Source organism: Chroicocephalus ridibundus, chromosome 2 (assembly GCF_963924245.1).
Source record: "Chroicocephalus ridibundus chromosome 2, bChrRid1.1, whole genome shotgun sequence".
NCBI classification, from domain to species: Eukaryota; Metazoa; Chordata; class Aves; order Charadriiformes; family Laridae; genus Chroicocephalus; species Chroicocephalus ridibundus.
In genome coordinates this window covers 16,640,746-16,668,496 of record NC_086285.1, presented here as the reverse complement: position 1 = coordinate 16,668,496, position 27,751 = coordinate 16,640,746, and the positions used below count along the sequence as shown (strand labels likewise).

The window sequence follows — 27,751 nt, the reverse complement described above, 5'->3', positions numbered from 1 at the left end:
GGCCACAACTGGAGTACTGCCTCCAGTTTTGCTCCCCAGTTCAAGAGGGACAGGGAACTGCTGGAACCAGTCCAGCGAAGGGCAACTAAGATGATTATGGGACTGGAGCACCTCCCTTATGAGGAAAGGCTGAAAGAGCTGGGACTCTTTAGCCTGGAGAAGAGAAGGCTGAGGGGAGACCTTATTATGGCATACAAGTATCTAAAGGGGGGTTTAAGGAGGATGGTGCCAGACTTTTCAATGGTTCCCAGTGACAGGACGAGGGGCAATGGGCACAAGCTAGAACATAGGAAGTTCCGTTCAAATACACGGAAAAACTTCTTTACAGTGAGGGTGACAGAGCACTGGAACAGGCTGCCCAGGGAGGTTGTGGAGTCCCCTTCTCTGGAGATTTTCAAGGCTTGCCTGGATGCAGTCCTGAGTAATGTGCTCTAGGCAACCCTGCTTTAGCAGGGGAGTTGGACTAGATGATCTCTAGAGGTCCCTTCCAACTCTGAAGATTCTGTGAGTGAGAGTCAGAGGGATCATTTGCAGGTGGGCAGGGAGAAAGAATTATTGAAAGTTCTTCCAATAAGAAGGAAGAATTTTCTTCCTCAGAAGGAAGAACGATGACAAGAGAAAAATAGTTACATTTACTACAAGGAGAAGTACTACTCAAACAAAGCAATCACCTTATCCAGACTAAAGCCAGAGTCCTATCCAGCACAAGGACAGCAAGTCAAAGCATCAACATCAAAGCAACCAAAGCAACAGGCACAAACATTTCACCAGTTTACCTGTTGCTGCCACTAGCCTGTGGCAAGAAAATTTGGCTGTTTAAATGCTTGCAGACTTCATGGCTGCTATGAAGGCCATTGCCAAAGGCAATGAAAGGGTCCCTTTTTCCTTTCTCTCCTGTTTCTGGCACTAACGTCTCAGAGGTGGACTTCTATGACAGGGCTTCCAGCAATCTAAAATTTCTGAGCAGTCCACAATTAAAACTAAACAATGTAATAGCTCAGGAGGAAACCCACCTAAACTCTACATATTTGAAAAGGGTATACGAAAGTGAAATATGTAGAAGATTTCTTGATAAATGTTTGCTTTTTCTTTCATAGAATCATAGAATTGTTGAGGTTGGAAGGGACCTTTAAGATCATCGAGTCCAACCTTTAGCCTACCCTGACAAGAGCCACTTCTAAACCATGTCCCTCAGTGCCCCATCTACCCTTTTTTTAAACACCTCCAGAGATGGTGAATCCACCACCTCCCTGGGCAGCCTATTCCAATGTTTAATAACCCTTTCAGTGAAAAAATGTCTCCTAATATCCAATCTAAACCTCCCCTGACGTAACTTGAACCCGTTTCCCCTCGTCCTATCACTTGTCACCAGGGAGAAGAGGTCAGCCCCCATCTCTCTACAACCTCCTTTCAGGTAGTTGTAGAGGGTGATAAGGTCTCCCCTCAGCCTCCTCTTCTCCAGGCTAAACAACCCCAGCTCCCTCAGTCGTTCTTCATAAGGTTTGTCCTCCAGGCCCCTCACCAGCTTTGTGGCCCTTCTCTGGACACGCTCCAACACCTCAATGTCCCTCTTGTAGCGAGAGGCCCAAAACTGAACGCAGTACTCGAGGTGGGGCCTCACCAGTGCCGAGTACAGGGGGATGATCACTTCCCTAGTCCGGCTCACCACACTATTCCTGATACAGGCTAGGATGCTGTTGGCCTTCTTGGCCACCTGGGCACACTGCTGGCTCATATTCAGCCGGCTGTCCACCAACACTCCCAAGTCCTTTTCTGTCGAGCTGCTTTCCAGCCATTCTGCCCCAATCCTGTAGCGCTGCATGGGGTTGTTGTGACCCAAGTGCAGGACCCGGCACTTGGCCTTGTTGAACCTCATACCATTGGTCTCAGCCCATCGGTCCAGCCTGTCCAGATCCCTCTGCAGAGCCAGCCTACCCTCAAGCAGATCAACATGCCCGCCCAGTTTAGTGTCATCTGCGAACTTACTGAGGGTGCATTCAATCCCTTCATCCAGATCATTGATAAAGATATTAAAGAGAACCGGCCCCAGCACCGAACCCTGGGGGACACCACTTGTGACTGGACACCAACTGGATTTAACTCCATTTACCACCACTCTCTGGGCACGGCCATCCAGCCAGTTTTTTACCCAGCGAAGAGTACACCTGTCCAGGCCATGAGCAGCCAGTTTCTCCAGGAGAATGCTGTGGGAAACAGTGTCAAAAGCTTTGCAAAAATCCAAGTAGATAACATCCACAGCTTTTCCCTCATCCACTAAGTGGGTCACCTTATCATAGAAGGATATTAGGTTTGATAGGCATGACCTGCCCTTCACAAACCCATGCTGACTGGGCCTGATCACCCTGTTCTCCTGCATGTGCCGTGTAATGGCACTGAGGAGGATCTGTTCCATGACCTTCCCAGGCACCGAGGTCAGACTGACTGGCCTGTAGTTCCCCGGATCCTCCTTCCGGCCCTTCTTGTGGATGGGTGTCACATTCGCTAACCTCCAGTCAGCTGGGACCTCCCCGGTTGTCCAGGACTGCTCATAAATGATACCAAGTGGCCTGGCGAGCACCTCCGCCAGCTCTTTCGATACCCTTGGGTGGATCCCATCCGGCCCCATAGATTTGTGCACCTCCAGGTGCTGAAGCAGGTCCCTCACCGTTTCCCTTTGGATTAGAGGGGCTTCATTCTGCTCCCCATCCCTGTCTTCTAGTTCAGGGGTCTGGGTGCTCAGGGAACAACTGGTCCTACTGCTGAAGACTGAGGCAAAGACTTCATTAAGTACCTCAGCCTTTTCCTCATCCTTGGTCACTATGTTGCCGGCCCCATCTACTAGAGGACAGAGATAATCCTTAGTCCTCTTCCTATTGCTAATATATTTATAGAAGCTTTTTTTGTTGTCCTTGACAACAGAAGCCAGGTTTAGCTCCAGCTGGGCTTTGGCCCTCCTGATTTTTTCCCTACATAGCTTAACTACTTCTTTGTAGTCATCTTGAGTGGCCTGCCCTTCCTTCCAGAGGCCATAGATCCTCTTTTTTTCCCCGAAGTTGCAACACTAGCTCCCTGTTTAGCCAGGCCGGCCTTTTTCCCCGACGGCTTGTCTTCTGGCACATGGGGACAGCCTGCTCCTGCGCCTTTAAGACTTCCTTCTTGAAAATCATCCAGGCTTCCTGGGCTCCTTTGCCCTGGAGGACTGCCTCCCAGGGGACTTTGTCAACCAGGCTCCTGAAAAGCCCAAAGTCCACCCTCCGGAAGTCCAAGGTAGCAGTTCTGCTGACCCCTCTCCTTGCTTCTCGCAGAATTGAAAACTCTATCATTTCATGGTCACTGTTCCTAAGACAGCCTCCAACCTTCACATCCCCCACAAGACCTTCCCTATTTACAAACAACAGATCCAGCAGGGCACCTTCCCTAGTTGGCTCTCTCACTAGCTGTGTCAGGAAGTTATCCCCAGCACATTCCAGGAACCTTCTAGACTGTTCCCTCCCTGCTGTATTGTATTCCCAGCAGATGTCCGGCAAATTGAAGTCCCCCACGAGGACAAGAGCTCGCGATCTTGAGACTTCTCCCAGCCGTTTATAGAATATTTCATCTGCCTCCTCATCCTGATTGGGCGGTCTATAACAGACTCCTACTACGATATCCGCCTTGTTAGCCCTGCCCCTGATTCTTACCCATAAACACTCAACCCCATTATCACCATCATTAAGTTCAAAGCATTCGTAACACTCCTTAACATACAGGGCCACACCCCCGCCTCTCCTTGCTTGCCTATCCTTCCTGAAGAGCCTATAGGCATCCATGGCAGCACTATAGCTATGTGAGTCATCCCACCACGTTCGATCAGGACACTGATTAACCTAAGTACTGTTTAACACAAGAGCGCTATTTTAAGCATATTTAAACAGTAATAGCCATCTCCCAACTATTCCTTTGCTTTATCTGAACCACAGCAGTTCAGATAAATACAAACCACTGTCTGGCTCTCCCTAGCAAGCAGCCACACAGAATATATCTGCACCTTAAATATCCCAAATTGTTTTAACATAAAGAACTTCATGGTAAGCTTCAACTCTCTTATGGAAGATCTGAAGCAAAGCTTTGCCAAAAGGTTTTGCAAAAGCACAAAATCATTGCTATATCTACAGAATATATTTATGGCCTGAATGTAATCTATTCAAAAGCTCCTACAGCCAACTGCCAAAAGCTGGGGTGGATTTCCTCCTCCCATCAGCATTTGCTACCCTTGGACCTAGACACTCGGGTAGGCAGAGCTTCTACCATAGCAATTTTAAAGTTCTCATCTTCCGTTCTCTAGAATACCATTCACAGAATGAAGAAAAGGATTTCCTCAAAACTATCACAATTTGATAACAAAATATTGCTCCTTTAACTGTCATTTCTCCTAGTTTGTTCTACAGCTTTCCGAGGCTCCACAAAGAAATCATTCACAAGTGTGTAAATACAGATCTCCTAAAGCAAATCGTTAAATAAAATGCTGCAAAAATTATCCAGCTAAACCTGCTTTTTATATTCACTATGATTATATTCCACCTCTTTAAAAATCCATGAATTAAATAAAATTTGCATTTGAACAGTCACATGTGCCCATTTTTAAAAAAATAAACATTTTTAAAGCATCATAGAATATATAGAATTATTAATAGCATGTACACATCTAAGCACAAAAAAATCAATATATTTTAGTTTAATAGAAGCTACAATTATGTCACTATTTTTGATGCAGGTGGAAGGTGCTGTGGAACTCCATTAAGTCTGGTTTTGACTCCAGAACTCTGGAGTTCTCTACACCCACTTGAATATCTAAAACCATCTTAATTCCTCTCTATGAAAATATTTTCCTCTATAAGAAACGCATCTCATATTGAAATTTACTGCCAGAGCATTAACCCAGCAGTAGCAAACACCTGTGTATCCCCTGCCTTTCTTTTACTGTGTATTTAAGTGATATTGATAAAATTAATACCTCTTGCCTTTCTCAGTGCATCCCCATAAATCCTGCTTCTAGAAGGACTGTCACACTCCCCCAATTCCCCCTCTTCTCTCCCAAAAATATGCCAAATACACTGAGAAAGAGAACACACTCCATGCCAGAGAAGTTACGATGCTTGTCTTAGTCTACTGTCATTTATAATCCTGTTAGTTTCAAAATATCTTCGTTTTCTTTTTACCTTTAAAAGAAAAGCTGCAATACCTGCTGAGGGACTGTAAAGCATTTTCACAACTTACTACTCTCATACACAGTTCCTGTACACATTCTTGCACACAAAAGCAATTGAAGAGCTAAACTGGTTACCACTTCATACCAAGACACATGACAAAAGAGACAAATGAGGACACTCCTTGACACCTTGAAACTCGGTGATACCAAATTCCATAGCAAAACAGCATTCACACGCATTACAGTCTCATTCTTGTGATCTCAGAAGGAACTACCTCATGATCTGCATGGCTCTGGGAATCCCCTTTATTAATGCTTGCATCTCGGGCCCACCGTGGAGGTTTCCAGGTTCGTTCCTGTGATCCTCTGTTGTAGTAATAACAGCGTCCTGTCGTATCTTTATGGGTTTCCCATTCCCCATTTATTTGGACTGGAGCACTTGTAGGTAGTGGTGGAAGTGCAGACTGAGATATTTTCAGTTCTTGTAAATTAGCATAAACTGGTGAATCAGGCCTCCCTTGGCTTGGTGGAGTAGTTGGCTATTGAGAGAAGAAATGTATTGTTAAAGAGCAAATGAATTTTAGAATGCTCCCTTACAAATCAGAATATATTACAGTAGTAAAACAAACCAACAAACTCCCCTTTTTGTTTTTAAGTACAAAGCACAAAGGACAGCCACAAGATGGCTGGGCATGAAAACATTAGATTGTTAACTATAAGGTAAATACCACAAGCTATATTTATTTAACACTGAAACAATTTTTCAGCATTTCTCCAGATGACAGCTGATAATTATGTCTCAGAGTAGATTTGAAATACACTGGAATCATCATCACAATAATTATATGCTTGCCTTGTTGAAAAACTTCAGCTTTACAGTTCAAGTATCGCTCAGGAACTGTAAGCAATGTGATCTCGTTCAAGACAAAATGTAGCATTTCTGAGATGCCACTTGTTAGGCAAAGATGGTTTCCCAACCTTTCCCCCTCCCTGCTAATTTAGATGATGGTGAACGTAAAGCAGCACTTTTACTTTCTCAGCAAGATCTAAACAAACAGTTCAGTTGGAAAGATGAGCACAACGTTCTGACTAAGAAACTCTGGAAAACACCTGGATGGTTTACCTGTATGCCTTTCCAAACAGATGCTTATTTAAATATATTTTATGCAGTATCACCAAGTGTTCCGATTACCATGCCCTTCTCATAGAAATTATCTGGATATTCTTATCCACTTAAATTTATTCATATACACAAACACAAGTAAAGCAAGTATTTACAAGAAAACAAAACACTAATGACTACTTCTCATTAACGTTTGCCAACATGAAGACCAGCAGAAAGCATGGTTAAAAGTCCATGACACTCACTGAAACCATGAGTAGTTTCAAATAAGTCACTAACGCGTTTACGAGAGAAATACACTTTCAGATGTTCAATTTTTAAAGTATATAAAACACACCATACAGAATGTAAAAGCATCTGTTTTCACAAGAGCTGTGATTATGAGATTGTGAATGCAGCTTGCTATTAAACCAAATTGAGTAGTTTCTTGGTAATGCACCGCCATCTCTGTATTTTAGGGCACATTATTTAGGCATTCTAAAGGAAGGAACTACATAATTTATACCATCCCTTCCCCCTGCTTGGTTTTAATTCAGAAGCTTTGCTGCAGGCCAAGTCCTTGTGCCTCTTGTTGCATCTTTCACAGGAAAAAAATAACATATTGCATTACATAAAAGATCTTTTATAATGTACTTTTAAACATTAAAATCATAAGCTGCTAATCTAAGCCACATCTAAACATAAATTATCGGGGTTTGCTCAGGCAAGACATTATATCATACCACACAATCAGATATAAACTGATTGCACCATAGCTAGAACCAAATACGGGCAACATCCACAACCAAAAGGGGAAATAGCTAGAGAGGAACTTAATGAGACTAAAACGGGCATGGACTTGTTTTGTGTGCCTTTAAAAGAGAAAACACAGATTGCTAGATATAGCAAGTATGGTATGTTTAAGGCAAACCACAAGGGGGGCGGGAATTGCAGCACTGACAAAATCGGAGAGCGAAAATCATTTGGTATCATCCTCTACCTAATTCAAAGGAAAAAAATTCTGTTACAAACCTTGATGAACAGTAAAAAACTGTGTTTCTACTATCCAAGTCTCCCCCTGCCCTTTTTTTTTTTCTGTTTTGGAGGGGGTTCAAATGGCTGGCTTTGTAAAATCACTCTTGAGAGCACTAACAGCATAAAGCACACTACTGTGAATGTAGCATCATTCCTCTGTCTTCAGGGATGAACCTCGATTCCTTGGGATGCTGGGAGAGTTACACTGATCAACTTCCAGGGGCTGCTCAAAGCCCCTCCGAGGTCTCCTCATCCAAGAGTGTGGGGTTTTTGGGTATTTTTTAATGGCTTTTCATTTGAAGCAACAACATACACCTGCACTGGGGAATGCACAAACCCTCAGGTTCTTCCTCTATTTGAAGGAAGTGGCAAAAGCAGCACCATCGCGTGCCCCTGCTGCGGCCGGAGGCTGGGACTTGCACAATGCTCGCATCCTCCTAAAATTGCTCTTCCACACAAGACAGTAAGAAGGCTCTGCTGTCTGGCCTGCATTTGCCAGTTGCTTTTTTGTTTTAATTAAGACAAGGAAGCGCCATTATTAAAAGAACAGTTCTGTGTATTAATAAAAATGTTTCCCAAATAGAAACTCTATGACACAGATTGCTTGATATAGTTTTCGGAACATTTTCTCAAGTAACGCACAAGAGGTTTCACGCTGAGGCCTTCAAGGGTTTCAGCGTTATAACCAGAACAACTCCAGACCAAACAGCAGGACATGTGTGTGCTGAGCCAATACAGGAAGCTCACAGCCACCACGCTGCCACATCTCTCAGGCAGCACACTGGTCAAGTTTAAAACAGTAACTTGATCGGAAAGTGTAATGAGAGGCTTTCTTCTGAATGCTTAGTACTTCCGAGTTCAATATACTTATTTCTGCTTTTCAAGGGAAAGCCAGAACTTTTGTCCCAAACAACAAACATGGCAGCTAACTGTCCTGCCAACCAAACCTCCAGCTACTTTCATTCCCTGTTGGTCTCTCTTCTGGCAGATTTTTCAGTGAGAAATGCAAGATTTTTGAAAGGCACCTGTAAGGTACTGCTTTCAGCAAAGCATAAAAAAATGCAAAGCCATCAATCTAACTACAACACACAGCTTAGCTCATAAGTACATCTTTGAGGGATACAACTTTCTTATCAGGAACTATTTTAAATAACCACGTAGCATATAATAATACTTCCTCATACCTCAAGCCACGCAACGAGGTATGCTGCTGCGTCTACGCTTATGCTCAGTTCAACAGCACCCAAACTTATCAAGGCTCATTTTGTGAAGAATTTCTCATTTATTGATGAGAAAAACAGCCTTTAGAAAGCTCAAAGTTTCCTGAAATTTGACTTCAGTGTGCTTTCTACATCAACGTCGGCAGGAGGGTCAATCCCCTGCCCTTGGGAAGGAGAGTCCTGTGGAGAGACGGGCCCACTAGGTGTCCCTGGAGAGCTCCTGGGCCTGCCACCACCTCGCTATTTCTTTTAAGGTGACTGTTATAAGTTCAAGACTGCGTTCTACAAAAACCTTTAATGGTTTCAAGCCAAGAAACATATTAATTTAACCGTATTCCTTTCATTTACTAAACCCATTACTCATTACCAACTTATAAATCCAAACAGACAAAGCATTACTGAGACCAAAAGAGTTTCTGACCACTTCCACGGCTGTTGTCCCAAAACCAGACATACACAGCTAAGGGAAACTTAAATATATACTAAACACTAAACAGCTCTGTATGTACATGAGGACTTCCAGATAGAACTTCACTCCCTGAGCTTCATTTTTGTACTAGCAAGCTCTGAATGCTCACGACCACGGAATTAAATCTACCAAAAGAGACTCCTTGTCTTCTCGCTATCAGAATCACAAGAACACGTCCTTCAACATGCTCATGCACACACACACAAAATGCCTTCTACTCAAAACATTTCAACGTTCATTTGCTACTTGATATGCCTTTCAGACTCATTCATGTTGCTTTTTCTTGCTAAGAACAGCGAAGGACTTTTGCTAGGAAAATGAAAAACTAGAAAGCAGAAATACTTCTACAATGCTACAACTTGAATAAAAACTGTACAGCACATTAAGCACCATGGCAACTTTATGAACATTACTGAGCTCTCCCTGAGCTCAGTAATGCTCTGTATGTTAATACTTCGGAAGTCTGCTGTACTTAAGTTCAGTATCACAGAAAAGTCTGCTAGCACTAAATCCTTGCAAATTGATAAGGAAGAGAGTTTCGTGCAGACAGGACAAAGTTTCCAGGACCAACACACAACATTCTTCAAATAGGGACTGTACACACAGCTTTTTCAGAACATAGTTTTTATACTGACACTGTAGGAAGCAGATACGCGCCTTTAAGTAAAACAACCTGTTAATCATTCATGAACAAACAGTCAACATTTTCAGCAAAGGCTGCAGATACGCTAGCAGGCCTCTGAACACTTCAACTCGGTGCAACAAAAAGCAAACTTACTATACTTCACAAGGTACTTTTCATTACCAAAATGCACATCAACTTCTCAGAACACCTTAGATTTTTATGTTACCTTATACAAATGGCTTTTTTAAGATTGCAGTATTTGTTTCAGTGTTCAAAATTAAAGCAAACTTAAAAAAAATGTTCAGTGCATTGCAACAAGGTGAGACTGCAGTTCTGGGAGAAAAAAAGGACTACAGATCTCCTCCCTATCCACCACCTAAAAATGCTTCTGGTTTAATTTTCATGCAATGAGAACATACTGCATTGAGGATGCCAGCAATTAAGAGACAGAAAACAAAGTTTCCTTGAAACTGGCAATTACCTTTTTCCTTTACAGCACTTACAACCAAGACAAAAACTTCTAGAACATAACCACTGCTTAAAGAACGACTGCAATGCTAGCCTGCAAAACGTGACCTACCACACGTGATTTTTCCTCCTTTACAAATAAATTGCTTTAGTTGTCATGCCTGTTAGCAGCTTTTCTTAGTGTTATGAACCTGAAATGAAAAGCTTCCATTTCAGCAGCAGCATTCTGACACTAGCTGCTAAAAATGGAAAAAAAAAAGAAGAAAAAACAAAAAAAAAGCAAATCTCATCTTAAAACTCTTTATGAAGTTACAAACAACAGATTGTCCATACTCGTGCAAAAGAACAGCGCTAGACTGAAGGAAAACCAGGGAATACCGTCTCTTTGCAGCAGCAAGATGAAGAAAGGAGAACAGGCACATCCCACAGCAGCCCGAGACAGGGAACGAAGCATCCCAGTTCCCTCAACAACCGAGCTTCTTGCCAAGGAATTGCCACTGTCCTTTTAGGAAGGACTGGGCCTTCAATACCAGCTTTATTCAACAGGAATTATATAAAAGAAATCTCAAAAACTCTACAGTTTCATTTTCACGAAGTGACAGCTTCAACTGGAATAATTAGCTCATCTCCTCCTTCCTCTTTCTGGTCTTGGCTTATGTTTTTACAAACATGTTCTGGATCATACTTTCTTTCTAACATATTCAGGCACATTTAAAACTTAGAGTAATATCCAAAAGTCCACAGGGGAGATTTTTCATCAAATCTCTACTACCTCAGAGGTGAACATAGAGAACCAATTTAACAAGCCAAGTTGAAATGGGAACCCAAACAATTTTTTATGCACTAACCTTCTCCAACCTAACACTTAACTGGATAATTCACACTGTAAGTATAAAGAACACATAAAAAGAAGACAGTAAATATTATAGGCCTGTTACTAGCTGACTATGAATTTTGGACAAGCTATAGTAGTGCAAATATTATTTAACTGCATTGAAGTTCTCATGTTCAGTTGATTTGCCATTATAAATAATAATAAAAAATAAATCACATTGCAAAGCAATGCAAAACTAAAATAATCCCATATAAATCATTCAGATATATTTGTCTGGTAAAGGTCATTCAACAGTTAAATGTTTAAAATGTCCCATTTAAAAATTAAGCAGATATACTCAAAGTCATTTTTTTAAAATGGCTAGCCAAAAACTTTCCATCAGATTGAAAACAGTAAAATTAAGCATCTGATTTACTTTCACTAATTCTATCTTCTGGTCAATTTTGCATTTTACTTGCACTGAATTACCGGCTGAGCTATTACTTTCTTCTATTTCTGGAGATATTTACATACAATTCATTGTAATATAAATACAACTATTAATATTTTGCTTTATGAAACTAGATTATGGAGCAAAGAGTCTTAGTACGTAGGACATCATGTTCTGCCAGAAAGTGCTTCTGTTATTTGAGCCATTTAAGTTCCCTTCTGCTTTAGCTCTCCCATAACACAGGAAAAAAAGAAAAAAAAATCCCAGAGCTGATGAAAACAGAAATCTTTCTGGGGACATTTTAGTGCCTTATCAATTAAAAAAATAATAATCCAGATACGTATCAAAAAGCCTCAACTTAAATACATTCCCTTTTCTTGGTAGCCCAAAAGAAGTGACTTAAATGATTTTCATGTTCATCAAGACAATGATTCATTAAGTTGTACTGCAAAAAGCCTGCAGCACGGAAAGCCAAGAGGTGGCTGCTTCTGTGACATGCACAAGGAATTCTGAAGAGGGGAGGAGAGCGGCTGCAGCAGGAGGGCTCTCTGGTACTCCCTAGGATGCTGCGGAGGGGAGCAGTTGGCTGTGGCTTGGAGTACCAGAGACAACCCTCCCAGATCCTCCATCGTAAGAGACCCATCAAAGAAAACTGATGGAAAACCTTTTTTTCCTGTACACTCTACAGATTCCCATTCACATTTCTGTAGTGCTTATGACCATCTCAGTGAGCAAAACTATTACATATGAACTTAGGAAGTTTATAGGAATAAAAGAAAGTACATAATTGATCGAAGGATTGCAACAGTGATGTCAAATATTTTAAAAAACGGAAATAAGATCTTACAATGGGATCCTTTGTAAACCATGCACAAAGATGACAGTGTTTACCATACTTGTACTTCGCCACTTGCACAATCTAGCTTCTCCCTTCCATAAAAAAGCTTTTGTCCAAGGGTATAGACAAAGCTGGTTTTCCTATAGTAGGAAATTTAAATACCATACAAAACACTTTACTTCATACACGCTTACACAGAAAGCTTATCACAATTAGGAAAGAGTGGCCAAGTTTGTCATGTTGAAAAGTTGGCCAGTAAATTTCCTTCATTTTTTCCCTCTGTCCACTTCACCACATAAAGCACTGATACTTCCAACAGACATCATGTAGTATCCATAACCTATTTCAGAAATATAGCCAGCATCATGAACAACCTGGACATGCCATGCAGTAGTAGATTCACACTTTATTTTTTTTCCCCTCCTACCTTCATGAAAGTGGTATCAAGTTGGTTCTGTAGTAAGGATGTTTCAACAATACTAGTAGAAACACCAAGTTTATTCTGCATTTTAGTTAACTGCTGTCAATTCTTGACCTCTGAGAAACCCGTAGTACATGCGTGAATGCAGATTTGTGAAGAATAAAGCTGTTAGGAATCACTTGTGATGTCTCTCAAGGATTATTTTTTATAAAAACTAAGTACACTAACACCAGAAAAATCTAACTTCCTCTCTCTAGTGGAAAACTGTCCTGTAATATGCCAAAAGCTACTGCTTTTTTGAAGGGCAGTATCACAAGAGCAGAGGTTCTTCAGTTGTTCTAGAAGCACTACAGCAGAATAACCAATGCAGCAGAATAATCTCTTAGAGTTTCAGGACTACTGGAGAACCCTCACTTAACAAGCCATTTAATGTTTTGACTGATTTAATCTATAGCTGTACATCTCATTTGCCTCATAGAAGTTGAAGTAATTTTTAAAACAGATTATTAACATATTCATGGAATACTTCTATGTTGTCACCATTACAGTACCATAGCACGTCTAAAAAGTTAGCTCGTATGACAGATAAGATAGATATTGGCAGGTTGCAGTGGTGTTATCTGAACTCATAATACCTTAAGGGCCAAGAAAAAGTTTCCATTACTTTAAGTCACTTCAAACTGAATAGCAGCATTTTCTACACTTTACATTTTCAAAAATACATATTCCATAGCATTCAAGTGTACTTTTGAGGGTTTAGTGCTTACACAAAGCCATGTAAAGCTGGGAACCCATGGAAAGTAAAGATGGGAAAGTAAACATCACCTCTAATAAGACTCCCAAGTTACTCAAAAGTTACTGAAGTTGTTTATTGGGCAAGCTCTAAAGCCTAAAAGATAGCTTGAGTACCATTTGATCAAACAGAATGAATGATCTAACTACTACCATGCAAGTTACTGAAACCCCACGGCTCAGAACAAAAACTGTAATATTCTACTGTTAGAAAGAGAAGGAAAAAGCCAGAGCCATTAAGAATTTAAAAAATATATAGTGTATAGTAATGGCTCACTTTCCAAATATTAGATTTAAAAAAAAATAGACAAAAGAACAATTTGAAAGAGACAGTTCTATAATACAGCAGTCATCAAATCTGTGTTCCATCAGAAAGGGTATTTAATTCCAAACATTTGACAAGAAAATGCAGAACTCCCACACCATTTACAGCTGTTGTCCTTTTACTCTGCTGTAAAAGCAGATTTCACTTGTGTGAAACTCTGCTTCACTAAATGTTGCTTGTGGCAGCAAATTCTGCAAACGTTTGTCATGCTAGTATTTCTTTGTTAGGTGTTAGAGTAACTTCAAAATATCTTCTTGAGCTTATGAACTGCAACATTTACAAGTTTTTAATAACATATGCAGCTGCAGAGCATCACCAGTATTCAAACAGTACAAGCAATGCTAATGTATCAGTATGCTTACTGGTATATTGGAAATATGGGAATAAATTAAGAAGGCAAACCCCAGTGAATAACACAGCTAACTGACCTAGGAAACAACCATGGTATAGTATGAAATGAGATACTAGAATAATTTCTGTTGGCTTGCCTTACTAATATATTAAGAAGAATATATTCCGTTGAGCAACTGACAGTCTCCATCCTTTCCTGAGCTGCCAGGCAGCTGTACTTCACAGAGTTTAATGGGCAGCTGCTGCCCTCCACATCAGCTTCTCAGAGCTTTCCCTGAGTTTATTATTTGCAACTACTGTTCCCAAGGTCCTGCGCTACTCGTGTGCCCCAGATCTCCAGAGGGCAGTTTCCTTGATTAGAATGTCCCACTTGGGAAGAAACAGGCAATCCCTTCAGAAAACAGCCAGTGTAACTATTTACATTAACTTCCATAAATATTATATTAAAAGCCTGAAAAACAAGTTTCAGTACTGCCCAATTGATAATCTGAGAGCAATATCTGTAAAGCATGTTCTAGGGATCCTGACTAGCTATACAATTCCAAAATATATGATTTGAAGAACTACGTTTTACATACTGTCATGCTAGCTCTATACTTCTACAAACCAAAAATCAAATTATACACCCAAAGTCTAGAAAAATTATGATAGACAAAACTTTTCTATCAAGTAACTTACTCATACTCTTAATACAAAACAGACCTAGGCTAAGGAATGTATTGGGTTTGTGTGGCAAGATTTTGGTAGCTGGGGGGCTACAGGGGTGGCTTCTGTGAGAAGCTGCTAGAAGCTTCCCCTACGTCTGATAGAGACAACCTTAGCCGGCTCCAAGATGGAACCACAGCTGGCCAAAGCTGTGCCTGTCACTGACGCTGGTAGTGCCTCTGGGATAACGGTTTTAAGAAGGCAGGGGGTGGTGGAGGGGTGGTTCTTAAATCTGTACATGCAAAGTCTTGACTGTTTCCATATTTCTAATTTCAGGCAAATTTTTCCAACAGCTATCTTTTTTAACACATCAGAATATCCTTATTAAAAAAAATAAATCTCTTTTTTGCTCTTTTTCCTTTTGGAAAAACGGGTGTGCTCATCTTAGCAAAAAGGGAAGCCAAGAGAAGAGTAATTTGCCATCTTAAATGAGTTACCCTAACTCCCCGTGCACAGAAGCAAAGAATTTCCTTTGTGCAGAAAAGGCAGAAGCCACATTGACACTTCTGCTTCTACCAAAACTTCAGCAAATGCTTTTGCTAATTCAGTTCAAGCCACCACATTAATAAAGCACACAATTCAAAGGACTCAGCCAACAATTCAGTGTTCAGAAAACAAAAAAACCCACAAATTTATTTATTTCAGAAAATAAAAGATTACAGACACAGCTTTAAGATATAGCTAAGCTAGTCTACCAGCCATCTGCTACCAAGAGGGGTGACCCCAGCTCCCTTCTCCTCCACTCCCATGGTGTTGATGTGACCCTGCAGCAAGCTGACGGAAGAGACGAGAATGGCAGTAAATTAACCCCCTGGAGACTTTAAAAAAAAAAAAAAAAAAAAAAAAGGCCCATATTTAGACCCTTTAGGTGTCTGCAGGTCACTGCAAGGTCTGTCAGAGCTGCCTTTGAAGTGTCTGACTGACTGAGGAGACAGCAGAGCAGGACCTTCTCTTTCAGAACCTGTTAGCTCTGAGGGAGGTTTAGTTGCATCATTAAACCCCAAAGGCAGCTGGGAGAAGGAGTTATCTTCAAACATTAAAACAGAATCAGTCATAGAGACAATAATAAGTAGAGTTGTCCATTTCTGACAGGAACAGGAAAAAAAAAAACCTGGCTAAATTAAAAGAGTTACTTATGTATGGAGAGAAGCAAGGTACAAGGAATGAAACCTTGCAACAGCCTTATCAGGAAAGCAGGGAACTTTCAAGTGCAGGTTAGTCAACAACTTTCAATAGCTCATTTTGTATTCTTGCTTCTGTCCCTATGCAGTGAGGAGGAACCACATTGGGGTTCTTCTCTATTTTTATTACTCTCACAAGGTTTTGTGTAGCTTCACACATTCGCATCCCTTCCCTGAAATTCACATTCACAAATTCACATTCACAAAAAAATGCACATTCACAATTGCAGTTAGAAACAAATGGAGCATGCTATTAAAAATATGCAGTAAGAAACTGCTTATTGTACAAATATGCACGTCTGAAATGTTGGGCTTAAGTCCTTGTTTTTTCATAAGAAAAATCAACACCCTGTAAGAACAAGCAAGATAGGTTCTTTAATGCTCTCATCACTGTGGTACTATCTGAAGTAGAAGAGACCTCATGCCATCAACGGAAGAAAGAAGTATCCCAAGTAGCTCAGACAGAGAATAACAAAGATTCTTAAGCTGAATGAGGACAGCTTTTCCCATCATCTCAGAGTACAGGACACACTGGCAGTATGAATGAGTGAAGCGAGAAATACAATTTTGCTCACTAGCTTAAGTCTGCCACTTGGAGTGAAAAAAATGATCTCTCAAGAAAGTATTATTATTAGTATTTTGGAAAAAAACCTATTTTAACATAAAATATAATACATGCAATACTTTATATACACAATAGAGAATAAAATATTTTCCTTACAGCCACCCAATGCCTTCCAACCACAGGAAAAAGGGTATCATACTGATGGCTGATGCACCTACAAGATAAAATTTGATGATAACTTTACTCGTAATGACTATCTTGGGCAACAGGTAAACCAAGGTAAATGCCAAAATAAGCACATCTACGGAACTCGGCTGTTGCAGAGTAGGGTGTGAGCTGCCCACTTACCAGTGAGGCATTCACCGATTCTGGCAAAGCTAATAGTCTTCCACCAATCTGCTTGGGCAAGCACAAAAAAATGCCTATCACTCTGCATCTAATATACTACCTTACAGAATTAGAAAGAAAAGGGATACTTTTGACACAGTTGTCATCAAATGAGATGAAATGGAAAATGTAGTGAGGCAAAGGACTAATATATAGTCCTAGCTATGTTGGTCTGCTATGTCCGTCAAATTTTATTTCATTTTTTCTTTAAGAAAAACAGGAATGGTACATTTTTCAGTATGCTTATAGTCACTTCTTGCAAAATTAAGGAAAAAAACATATTACTAATATTAATTTTTAGTAGAAAAACCTGGGTCAGGTGTGATAGGAATATCTAATCAATTTAAGCAAGAAAAGATATTATATTTTCCTCTGCTCTGCAAATCTCCAGGGTATACCAATACTTAAAATAAGTTACGACCCAGAAGACTTATAAAACATTCAGAAACATACCACAAAGAAAAGGGGAGATTTCTCTTCCAACACCCCTCCCCCAAAAAACAGCTGAGGACAATTTTCTTCAACCTGTAGCAAAACTGACATGGATAAAACAAGAAGTTTCTACCAGACCTAGTCATGCTTCCGATTTCAGACATTCCCACAGATGCAAGAAATGAGTTTTTGGAGAAGCGAGCTTCTCAGATTTCAGAAAAATAAGGACATGCCCCCATTCACTCAGTCATGACAACCCCACAGTGGCTCCTGTCCTGCTCACTGGAGTGGTTAACCTGAAATATTAATAAGATGCAAACCAAACCAGAGAGGAAAATATACACAATGCTATACTTTTTGGGATTAATACATAGATTTTTCAGAGCAGGTAAGTTCAACAATGGACAAACCCACTTCTTTGTTCAGAGATGATCACAAAGACAGTGAAATCATCTCTATACTAAAAAGCTTTCCAGCACAGAATGTAAGTTACCTGAAGCAGTATCCTGAAACAACTGGAAATGCCTGTGCTTCAATTATTCTTCCTTGACTGAATTATAACTTCACAGCACTCAGAAATGGAGACAGTAAGTCAATTCCCTGGTACAATTTGCAAAAAAAAAAAAAAAACACCCAAAAATATTATGAGTTAGATGGCAAACCCCACATGTTTAATGAAGAGCAGTTTTACTGAGAGCTGTGTCCATGTCCCCCTGCTTTGCTTTCACAGCTGCAGCACTGACAGGAAACTTCAAGTCACTTGTCTTCCCTAAAAAGTTGCAAATAAGCAAATGATGAAACAAGCTGCATTTTGTAATACAAAATAGAGGTCTTGCAAACTAAGTGAACTGGGCTTTAGGGCTTTTTTAAGCTTCTGGGTAACTGCAGTGCAATCTAAACTTTGATATTTATCTCTTCAAAGGCAGTTAGTTTTAATTTTTGCAGTTCAAGTATAATTTCAGTGTGGCCATTAGGATGAAAAAAAAAAAATCTGTGGCTTGCATGCTCCAGTCATTGAGAAAGAACCACAAAATAGCATTCAGTGTATACAGCCTATAGTATGTCTATTGTATCTTAAACAGAAGAATTGGTGAAGGGACTAAGGCAGCGTCACATGGTCTAGAAACTTACTTTTTTTATTAAAGAACGTATACACCAGAATATTCAAAGAATAATAATGAATGGGTTCCTCAACAACGGATTAAGCCTATTTCCAGAAGCTCAGCACAGCCATCCACCCTCAAAAGCCAAAACTATCTCCCCTCCTCCAACAATCTTCCTTAAACATAACAGTTATGGGTTTCACGTGGAAAGTTATTGTATGATGTTTGCTGGTACATGTTACAAAAGAGGTGTCAGAACAGGTTCTAATGGTCCCTTATGTCCTACATAAATTATTGAGCAATTCAAGTTTAAAAAAAAAATTTAAAAATAAATCCAACTTTAACATTCAACTAAAAATTATGACAAAGGAAAAAACCTAAACAAAACATTGACAGTATCTCCCCTACCAGGCTAGTATGACCACTGTTGAACAGGCAGCCATATGGATTAGTGATCAAGCATCATGAAAATCAAGAGGTCACAGGCCCGCTCCATAGAAAAGCGACCAGATTCTAAATACGAAATAAGGCGCTTTGAGAATTAGCATCTCAAGCTTTCAGTAATCAAATTAAAATGTTTTGTTTTCTGACTCCTCAGATCTATTTAATAGGAAGTAGTGCCACTTCAGTACTTCCAACTGCACACTGGTGCAAAAACTGACACAAAGGAAGGTTAAACAGGACAGCATGGCAGCCAAGTTCCTCAGAACACAGTTAAGGATTTTTATTTTTTTTTAAGCAGCCATTTTTGGAGGTATATTGAAGTGAAAACATTTATAGATCGGGCTGATAATTAACATGGTCGACAGAAATAATTCCTCTGTTTCACTGCAACTTCTTCTACAACTTTCAGTATAAATCAGACTATCAAGTTAGTCACAGTTATCCCTGACTGTTTTATCTTTAGTTCTTGGATAACTCAAAAAGAAAGAAAAAAAAAAATAGACCACTACTTAACATTTGGCATGCTAAATTGAAATTTCCTCACTTAAAGGCTTGGAACTATTTGTTCAAAATAAAAAAAAAGAAAGAAAATCAAACCACACTTATTCCAGCTTTCTGTGCTGATTTCATTCCTTCAGACAAGTATCAACTACTAATTGTAATTAAACATTTAACAGAAATCCCCCTGCTTTTTTGCCGGTCCTTCCCTAACAAAGTTTTCACAGGATGAAAGACCTTTTATGAAGAGTTGAAACAAAGAAGTACAGCCTGCCAGAAATAAGGGGGGAGTGAAGGAGTCAAGTGTTTTGATATTTCAAGTAAAGGCTCCATCTCTAAAGGCTTGCTGTCACAGTTAGATCAACCCAGACAGGGTCTGCTAAAGATGCACTCATCATAAAGGTGGCATCTGCTCTTCCCACGTATGGTGCTGCATTCAAACTAGAGCCACCCCAACTATGAGCAGCACTGCTGGATTAAGACTGTAAAAACCTCTCCCGAAGTCTGGCTCCAGGAGTGAGATAAGACCCTCAGATGTAAGAGAGAAATGAGTGAACCCAGCTGTAAGTGAACCAGACCCTGCAATAAAAAACAGGACGTTGCATTCTTCACCACGTCCCTGCCCACTGCCTGGTACCAAGGTGGGAAACAGGGAAACGCAGTGACCCTTCCTGCTTCACCCATGATTATAAGACCGTGACCAGTTTCACAAATTATTAATAGTAGTAAAATAAACTGACATAATTGAATTGGCTTTCTGCCATCCAACACCATTTTTCATGGCTAACAACTAAAAATTAAAATTGTCCCAAACCCTAGCTATCAGAGATCCATCCCAATTTATCAGTAAAATGAAGAAGTTATTAAAGCCCCTCTAAAAAAAAAAAATAAAAAAAAAAAAACCACAACTGCCTGTAAAGCAAAAGGCAGAGCTGGAAAAGAAAAAGTCAGATTCAGGTATCTGGCACCAGCCCTCTCTGAAACGTACTGCTGATGGTGCGAGTGAAAGAGGCCACGCTAAGCCCCTGCGCGTTGCATACCCCAGCTTACAAAGCAGGTCCTAAAATACTGCAAGGTAATTTAAAAAACAACTCACAAGAGTTTGGGGGGTTTTTGACTGAACTAAGATTTACAAAGTCTTACAACAAATACAAAACTTTGACAAAATTAAGAGAGTATTACAATGGAATAATTACACAGATGTTTTTCTTGCCAGGAATCTATTTTATAGAATACATTAGAAATTATGTCAAAAGCCTTCATATAAGAAAACTTTCATTAGGAGAATACACAAGTAAGTTACCAGCACCTAGTACACAGGAATGCATTTATGGTATTCTTGTTATACAATGTGAGGGAGTTTAGAAAATGCTGTCAAACTTCATTAAGAGGAATGTTATGCTACTTAAAATTACTAAAACATCCCAGGCTTTTTTGACTACCCTATGCAATAAAGCAAACCTATTAGCAGTACATTATAGCTGAGCTGGCAAGAATTTGCTAATAGCTTCGTGCTGATGAAGCAACATGCAGTAAGCGGTGCCCAGGCGCTGGCTATAGCAAACACAGCCCTCCCCCGTGCTGCTCCATCCCAACCCCATGCTCAGCAGCCACCGGATCAGCCGGAGCCACCAGCCTTTGGAGAACATTCTCATTGAAACTACAATTATAATAAAGTATTGCAGCACTATCTGCCAAGCTATTGGAAAAAAAAAAATTCTTTTAAGGACAGATATGCATTAAGAGAAGACACTGAAGTCTATAGCAAAGCTCAGCGCATAAAGCTGTTCTCGGAAGCTGCCGGAAATCCACTGTCGAGCTGCAGAAAGAACTGACTGGATGGAAGCTGAACTTTCTGGGAGTCTCCAAGAAAAATATATACTAGGGTAAAGGGCGTGTTATTTTTCTACTACTGTCATCAGTAAACGGTGCACCTTTAGATGTCTGTTGCATTTGGTTGATGATCCAGCTAGAGCAGAGTATCATGAACAAGCAGCATTTAAAGTGTTACTATTTCTGAAAAAAACAATAGTTTGCCATGAATGAAGCACACAGAAGAACAAACGTATTTAAAATTATTGTATACAAAAATACTTTGCCATTGATTTCTATGCTGTTTTCTAGAGACATTTCCATTGAGCTCCTCTAAAAAGGTGAAATACGGGCAACCGCAGGCATTGTAGGTTCCAGGTCCCACAAGGGTCTGTAAAGTAGCTGTGATGCCAACCTAGCAGAGCCTTCCGCAGGAATGCTGGCAATAAATACAGCTTGTTTGGCTTGATGACTTAAGACTCTGCTGTTCACTCACACCTAGTGCAAATGCTATATTAAAAATATAAGGCTTACTGGGAAATTTAAAATACCTGAATAGGTTTTAGGCTAACATTACTCCTGTCTTCACAAGAGTGGCAATTGAGTATATAGGGTGATTAGCTCTATCTTATAAATAACACTTACTGGAAGTATTAATAGCTGTGCCTTTTAGAATTCTGTTGAAACAGGAGATTAGAGGATGGGGAAATGGTGTGGCATGGACAGTCCAGCACAATCATAACAAAACCTATAATGAAGCCTCAAGGTACCATGAGCCTTGCAGCCAACATCCCTCCATATAGAGCTTTCAGCCATACTGGCACACCATAACAAACTGGATCTAGCAGCACCAAGACGTTATAAATATCCATTACAAAAAAAAAAAAGTCACTTCTGTCATAAAGTATGCCTTTATTGAGATGCTTAGCATAAAAAATTAATATGAAAAGATCCCCCAACTTGAAAAGGATTTGGAACAAGAAGCTGTTTGATATGATTTTGATAGCTTGTTTCCATGGGTTTCTTTCTCCAGATATACCTTCCCTCAAGCATCACTGAAGTTTACAGATAACACAAAAAGCCATTTTCACACACTATTGATCATTTTTCACATATGTAAACATAATTTCAGTTTGTTTACAAAACCGAAGTAAGCTTTAGAAACTTACAAAACAAGTAAGCTTTTAAATGGTTGAATTAAAATCAGATGTTGAGCTCCCATTACCCATTTAGCTCATTATTAAAACAGATTATCTAAAATTTCATTATTTTAACATCGAAACTCATTTTCACCTGGCAGGTTTCAACCAACAGCGAGCATATCAGACTTTCCTGTCTTTAAAAGCCATCAGTCCTTGTGGTGGATCATCCTTTGCTAAATCTGCATTCAGATCCAGTATTCTTTCACATTTACTGTGTAACACTGAGTAGAATTAGTGGGTTCCATGACAGAAAGCAAGATTACGTAGAAGGTGCAGGATAAAGTCACTGTACAACAACTTAGAGCAGAGACTGCAATTCACTTTCTAAAGGAGTCTTTGGCTTTTTAGGATATTGCATTTCTTTGACATCCTTACTGTCTCCCAGAACGTTGGAAAGGGACGTTCACCAGCCTGCCTGAAGCAAACAAACCTTTAGGCAAAAAGCAAAAGAAGGAAAAGTGTTTGGCATCAAAATGAATGTATTTCTTTTTTCCAAAACTTTAGATGTGTTTTGTGCTTGAAACCCCGCTGGCCAAGAAAAATACTTCTGATTTTGGCACTTACAGACATGAAGTTCACAGCTTTACTGGAAAAGCATTTTAAAATTAAATTCCCATTACAAGTCAGGCTCTTAACAAGACCAGAAGCTGGCTGTTTATGTATTGTTACCTCCAGTATACATACCTACTCAGCTGTTTATTTTGCATGTTAAAGTTTCCAAACAAACCCTAGAAATCCCACGTATATTGCCATACATCATTGGGGGGAGGGGGGTGGTGTGGTGTGTGTGTTGGCAGAGGCGGGGTACGAAGAATTAAGACAAAATGTCACAAAAGTCCTTCTAAATTCAGACACTGCTGCCTCCACAATACACGTGCTCCGGCACACAGTCAAAACTTAAATTTTGTTAGGGTTGCTTGAACTCATGTTCAACCTCATGTATTTTAGTGACTTAAGACAAAGAACATCTACTATTACATCATGCATAACATTTTCTGCTGGTAACGAAGGATGAACTAGAAGCCAAGTCTCCTGCCAGGCAAGACATACACACACACAATAGTTTAAGTCAAGACTTCAGTTTAAAATTCTGCCTTAAAAGACATAAAAAGAACAAAGTGTTAGCAGTTGGGCCATTTATATGAGTAACTTCAAAATCTGAGCAAAGTAGAAATATTTCCTTTAGTAGCTGTTTAAGACCACACAAAAAAGCCTGTAAGCAATTATGCCATGGCGCTTCTAAGATAGTTTTTTTAATTCTCAACTTTTAACTGAGCTAGAATAGGCTACATTCACTAATTTTAACATTGTGATTCCATTTAGCAAAAGTGTACCAAATAGTAGGATGAATATTTTTAGAAATACATACAATCCACTGCGTATAACTTCAAGGAGTTGGAGATTATTAAGATCACTTTCGAGGTTTGGGGGTATTTTTAAATACTAAAGGCAAGTACATGATTGTACTGTTAAAGACTATCTCAAAATCCCAGAAATATTCAGCAACAGGCTATATGCACTCCTTACAGTGGAACTAAGCAAAACAATAAAATTCTCATAGGAATCTCAACTAGGTTGCATCTTTTTTTCCCGTACAACAACTAAAGATATACATATTTGTCCTTTCGCCATATTTCTTAGTCTGTTTCTCTCTACTTGCAGACAGTTTGTTGGCACCCAGTCTCAGGGTAGAAAGCATGAAACTCAGACATGCATTTCTGCACTCTTTCTTCCCCTTTATTTTCCTTACACTAGCAAGAATTTCTTTCATTTTTAAGAACAGCTATTGCTGCAATTCAGTACCCAGAGTAAGTACTTTTATCACTTAATTTTGTGTTTCAACGTTAAAACAGATGTTAAAATAAAGTAAGTCTGCAACTACTACGTTACTTCAATAAAATTAGATATTAAACCAGCATATTTTTTTCAGATGACAGATAAGACAACATAAAAAGATTTATTATTTGTGAAATTTTATTTATTTTACAACCATTCTGAGGCTGCACTCGAGCCCAGATCCAGCCATACCAAGGACAATACAGAAGCCTGGTCCTCAAATCACAGTTTGCATCAAAATACATAGTGAAGCAAAGTAGTAGCAGCTTCTAGACAGAGGTAAGGAGGCACTGGGAGAAGATGACATGAGAGCAGGATAAGCATATGGAATTCCTGAGACCACCTATGGACATGGTATTTAAATTCAGCCTTTTAAGCTACACTCAGAAAACTTTCTTCAGAAATCAATTGCAAAGAAAGAAATTGTGTAACATCATCTTACCCCACAATATTCTTCTTATTTGTTTTAATAAACAGCATGCCAAAGACAGGCAGCAGCTAGAAAGCACTCTGTCTTACAGCCCTCATAAATGCTGTATGGACTATCACACCATAAGTTTGGACAAAATCTTCTGAGGCTTTAGAGCTTTACAAAACAAGAAAAGAAGAATAAAAGAGTTCAGCTAAAGCAAAGCATTTGGGTGTTTCCGGTTTTCCATTAAAAAAAAAAAAAAAAGAGCGCAAGCACATATCCAAGTTTTGCTCCACTGATGGCTACAATAGCAAATTATGAACTAGGGAAAAAGCAAAAGAGAGATGCAATACAGGTTGGATTTTTGGTGTTGTTTTGTTTTTGGTTTTTTTTTTTTTAGACACACATACAGTTAACTGAAAAGTAGACAAACTTCAAGGAAAGTTTACACCTTGGTGTATCACAACCCACATCTGCTATAGGAACAAGTGCTCTCAAACTTGGAAAGAGAAGGAACTGAGACAGATCTCTCCTTGTGAGAGAGAAGACCATGAAAGAATAACAAGAAAAAAAATCTCTCTAAAGTTTTACTTCCCTCACTCTAAATGTCCTCTCTGCTCAGGCAGTCACATGAAGAACATAACCCTTCAAGCTGGAAAAGGCAAGAGTAAGGAAAGCAAGTGAAGCTGAAGGCTGTAGCGTGTTACTGCCAAGGCTGCGGCGGATGACACATTAGGATCTGCCATGGGCACAAGGGCGAGTGGCTGAGCTCAGCGAGCAAGAGAGCGATATGCAAAGGGTTGGAAGGACCAGGCTGGGTGACAGCTGGGCCACTAGCAAGGCCACACTGCCTCTTCTCCGGGGAGCTCAGGCTCCAGTTCCCCCCCTAAAGCAAGGCTGTGAAAAGCACGCCTGGGAGGAAGCGATGAAGTCCTCTGGCATAGCTTGTGGGCGTGAGACATAAGGAGTAACACAGGTTATGGTATGAAAAGTACAGGGCCTGAGGGTAGCATGAAGATGCCATTAAAAATTAGAGTGCAGCAGCTGGGAGGGAGGATAATTACAAAGTCACAGCCAGGACAAATTGGCTTATTTGGAGGATTTAAAAAAAAAAAATACTAATGAGTACATCTCATGAAGTTTTTGTGAAGGAGTTTAAAGTTGGTAGTTACATTATATGAGGTGCAAAACAAGATCAAAGTGCTATCAAGAAACAGAACAGTGGCCCCTGATTTTTTTATATCTTTCTATAGAAAATATATGTACATACATACACACATATATAGTCCCCTGCGTCTAAAGCGCAATGCAGTTATGCATGACAGCCGTCTATTACCTCTTTGAAATGGATGCAGATAACCAGGAAATGTATAGTGCCAGATGTTGATAGAGCATCGGCAGCTGGGAAAGCACCTTTGTTCAGTTTCAACAGGAAAAGCAGTCACATCAAAGTCACTCAAGAACTTTGTATTTTTGTGTTACAACACTTTACCACAGGATAAAGGTTCTTCTAAATACTTAAGGAACAAACAATGGTTATGTGCAACACAGTATGAAGTTTCTCTTTTATCATGAATCATTTCTAAACAATATCCTGGCAATCTATCAAGCTGTCTAGAACAGAAATGTGTATGCAACACTGTTAGATACATTGAACAACCAGCTGAGAATACAGAAAGTTAGTTAACAGTATTTTTGTTTTTATCAAACATAATATTTTATTAGCGTATTTCTCTACATTAGCACATTTGTTGCAGAAGTCGCATCACATCAGCGACACTAAAAAGGCAGGTGCGTTCTCCAATCCATCAGATTTGCAGACTTCACAGTAGATGATTTATGATTATTCAAATTGCAATAAAGGAGTATATATGGGCTATTGACATACTTGATCACAAGACTACTTAAGCCAGCACCACTCCATCCCAGTGCTGTACTGGAAATAAATATTTGTAGAGCCAGGTGGTGACTAGAGCAGCAAAGTGATGGAACTGAATGACAAACCACAAAAGCAAGAGAAAGACAGCAACTGCAGATGTGAGGTACCACCAGAAAACAAAGATAATATTCTGCTCTTCAGCACTGTGTCTAAATTAAATAGCTTCCCTGTGTTCTGTTTAACTGGAGGATATGAAGATCATCCAGAAGCCCCAGGCAAACTATTTAAAAAGGCAACAATTAAAACTCTTACATTTTGAATATCAGGCACAGAACTAATTGAAATATGGACTCCAAATAACTATGCCAGTCTTCAGAGCATCACTGTACAGAAGCTCTAAGTCTCTGACAAAATAGTTTACAAAAGAAAAGACAAGACAAGCAGATAAAATGTTGAAAAAAAAAAACCACACAAAATTAAGGTTGTTTTACTTCTCAACAATCTCTCAGCCATTTCAGCATCGATAATTACAATACCAACTTAAAAATCAGGAGCCCTCTGCATGCAGTACTAAATGTGCACCCACTGGCTTGTAAGACTTTTACAAAGCCCTCACACAAGAACTATTCCACATCTCTGCTCATATTTTTCACCTCTTCTATGCTATTTTCATCACTATTATGCACTTTTCAAGGCAACTGCACGCTATTTAAAACACAGAAATACCATGGAATTAAGCGTTCTGCATTTTTGTTTTATGTTTCCTACTACTGGCATTCTCTATGCTTGTTTGATTGCTTCCCTGCATTAACCTAGCACTTTCATAAAACAATCTACTAAAAATGTACTATCTTTCCCAAGAACTAACTCAGAAGCCATATTAAGATAGACTAAATTCAAAATTGATAAATGCAATCTAACACTATGTTGCCCCATTACTCACCATCACAAAAGTCCTTGAAAATCTTCAATTCTTACTGTTCTGAAAGATTGTTTTGTCCAAAAATATTGTCCTTTAGCATTAGAACAAACCCCACGTAAAGGCAAAACCTGTTTCTCTCTATCGTTTTTAAACCAAACATACCTGACAAGGCATTTCAGAGAAATATCAGCTGTTTGGGTACTAGATACACATAGATTTTACTTTCCTTTTTTTAAGCACAAACGTCTACTATTCCAGAGAGAGCTGCCTAAAA

At 39.6% G+C, this 27,751-nt stretch overlaps 1 protein-coding gene across 11 annotated transcripts in view; it reads right to left on the bottom strand.

Moving 5' to 3' along the window:
• ARHGAP12 (Rho GTPase activating protein 12) overlaps positions 1-27,751 on the bottom strand; it is an 85,343-nt gene that overhangs the window by 44,590 nt on the left and 13,002 nt on the right. For 10 of the 11 annotated variants that reach the window (XR_010069794.1, XR_010069795.1, XM_063324503.1 and 7 more), the window contains exon 3: positions 5,464-5,727. The exons of the other annotated variant lie outside the window; for it this stretch is intronic. Coding sequence is in view for 8 of the 10 variants with exons in the window: in XM_063324503.1 (XP_063180573.1) it covers positions 5,464-5,727 (264 nt within the window). In the remaining 2 variants the exon portion in view is untranslated. The remainder of the gene's footprint in view (positions 1-5,463; positions 5,728-27,751) is intronic. 11 annotated transcript variants of the gene reach the window in all.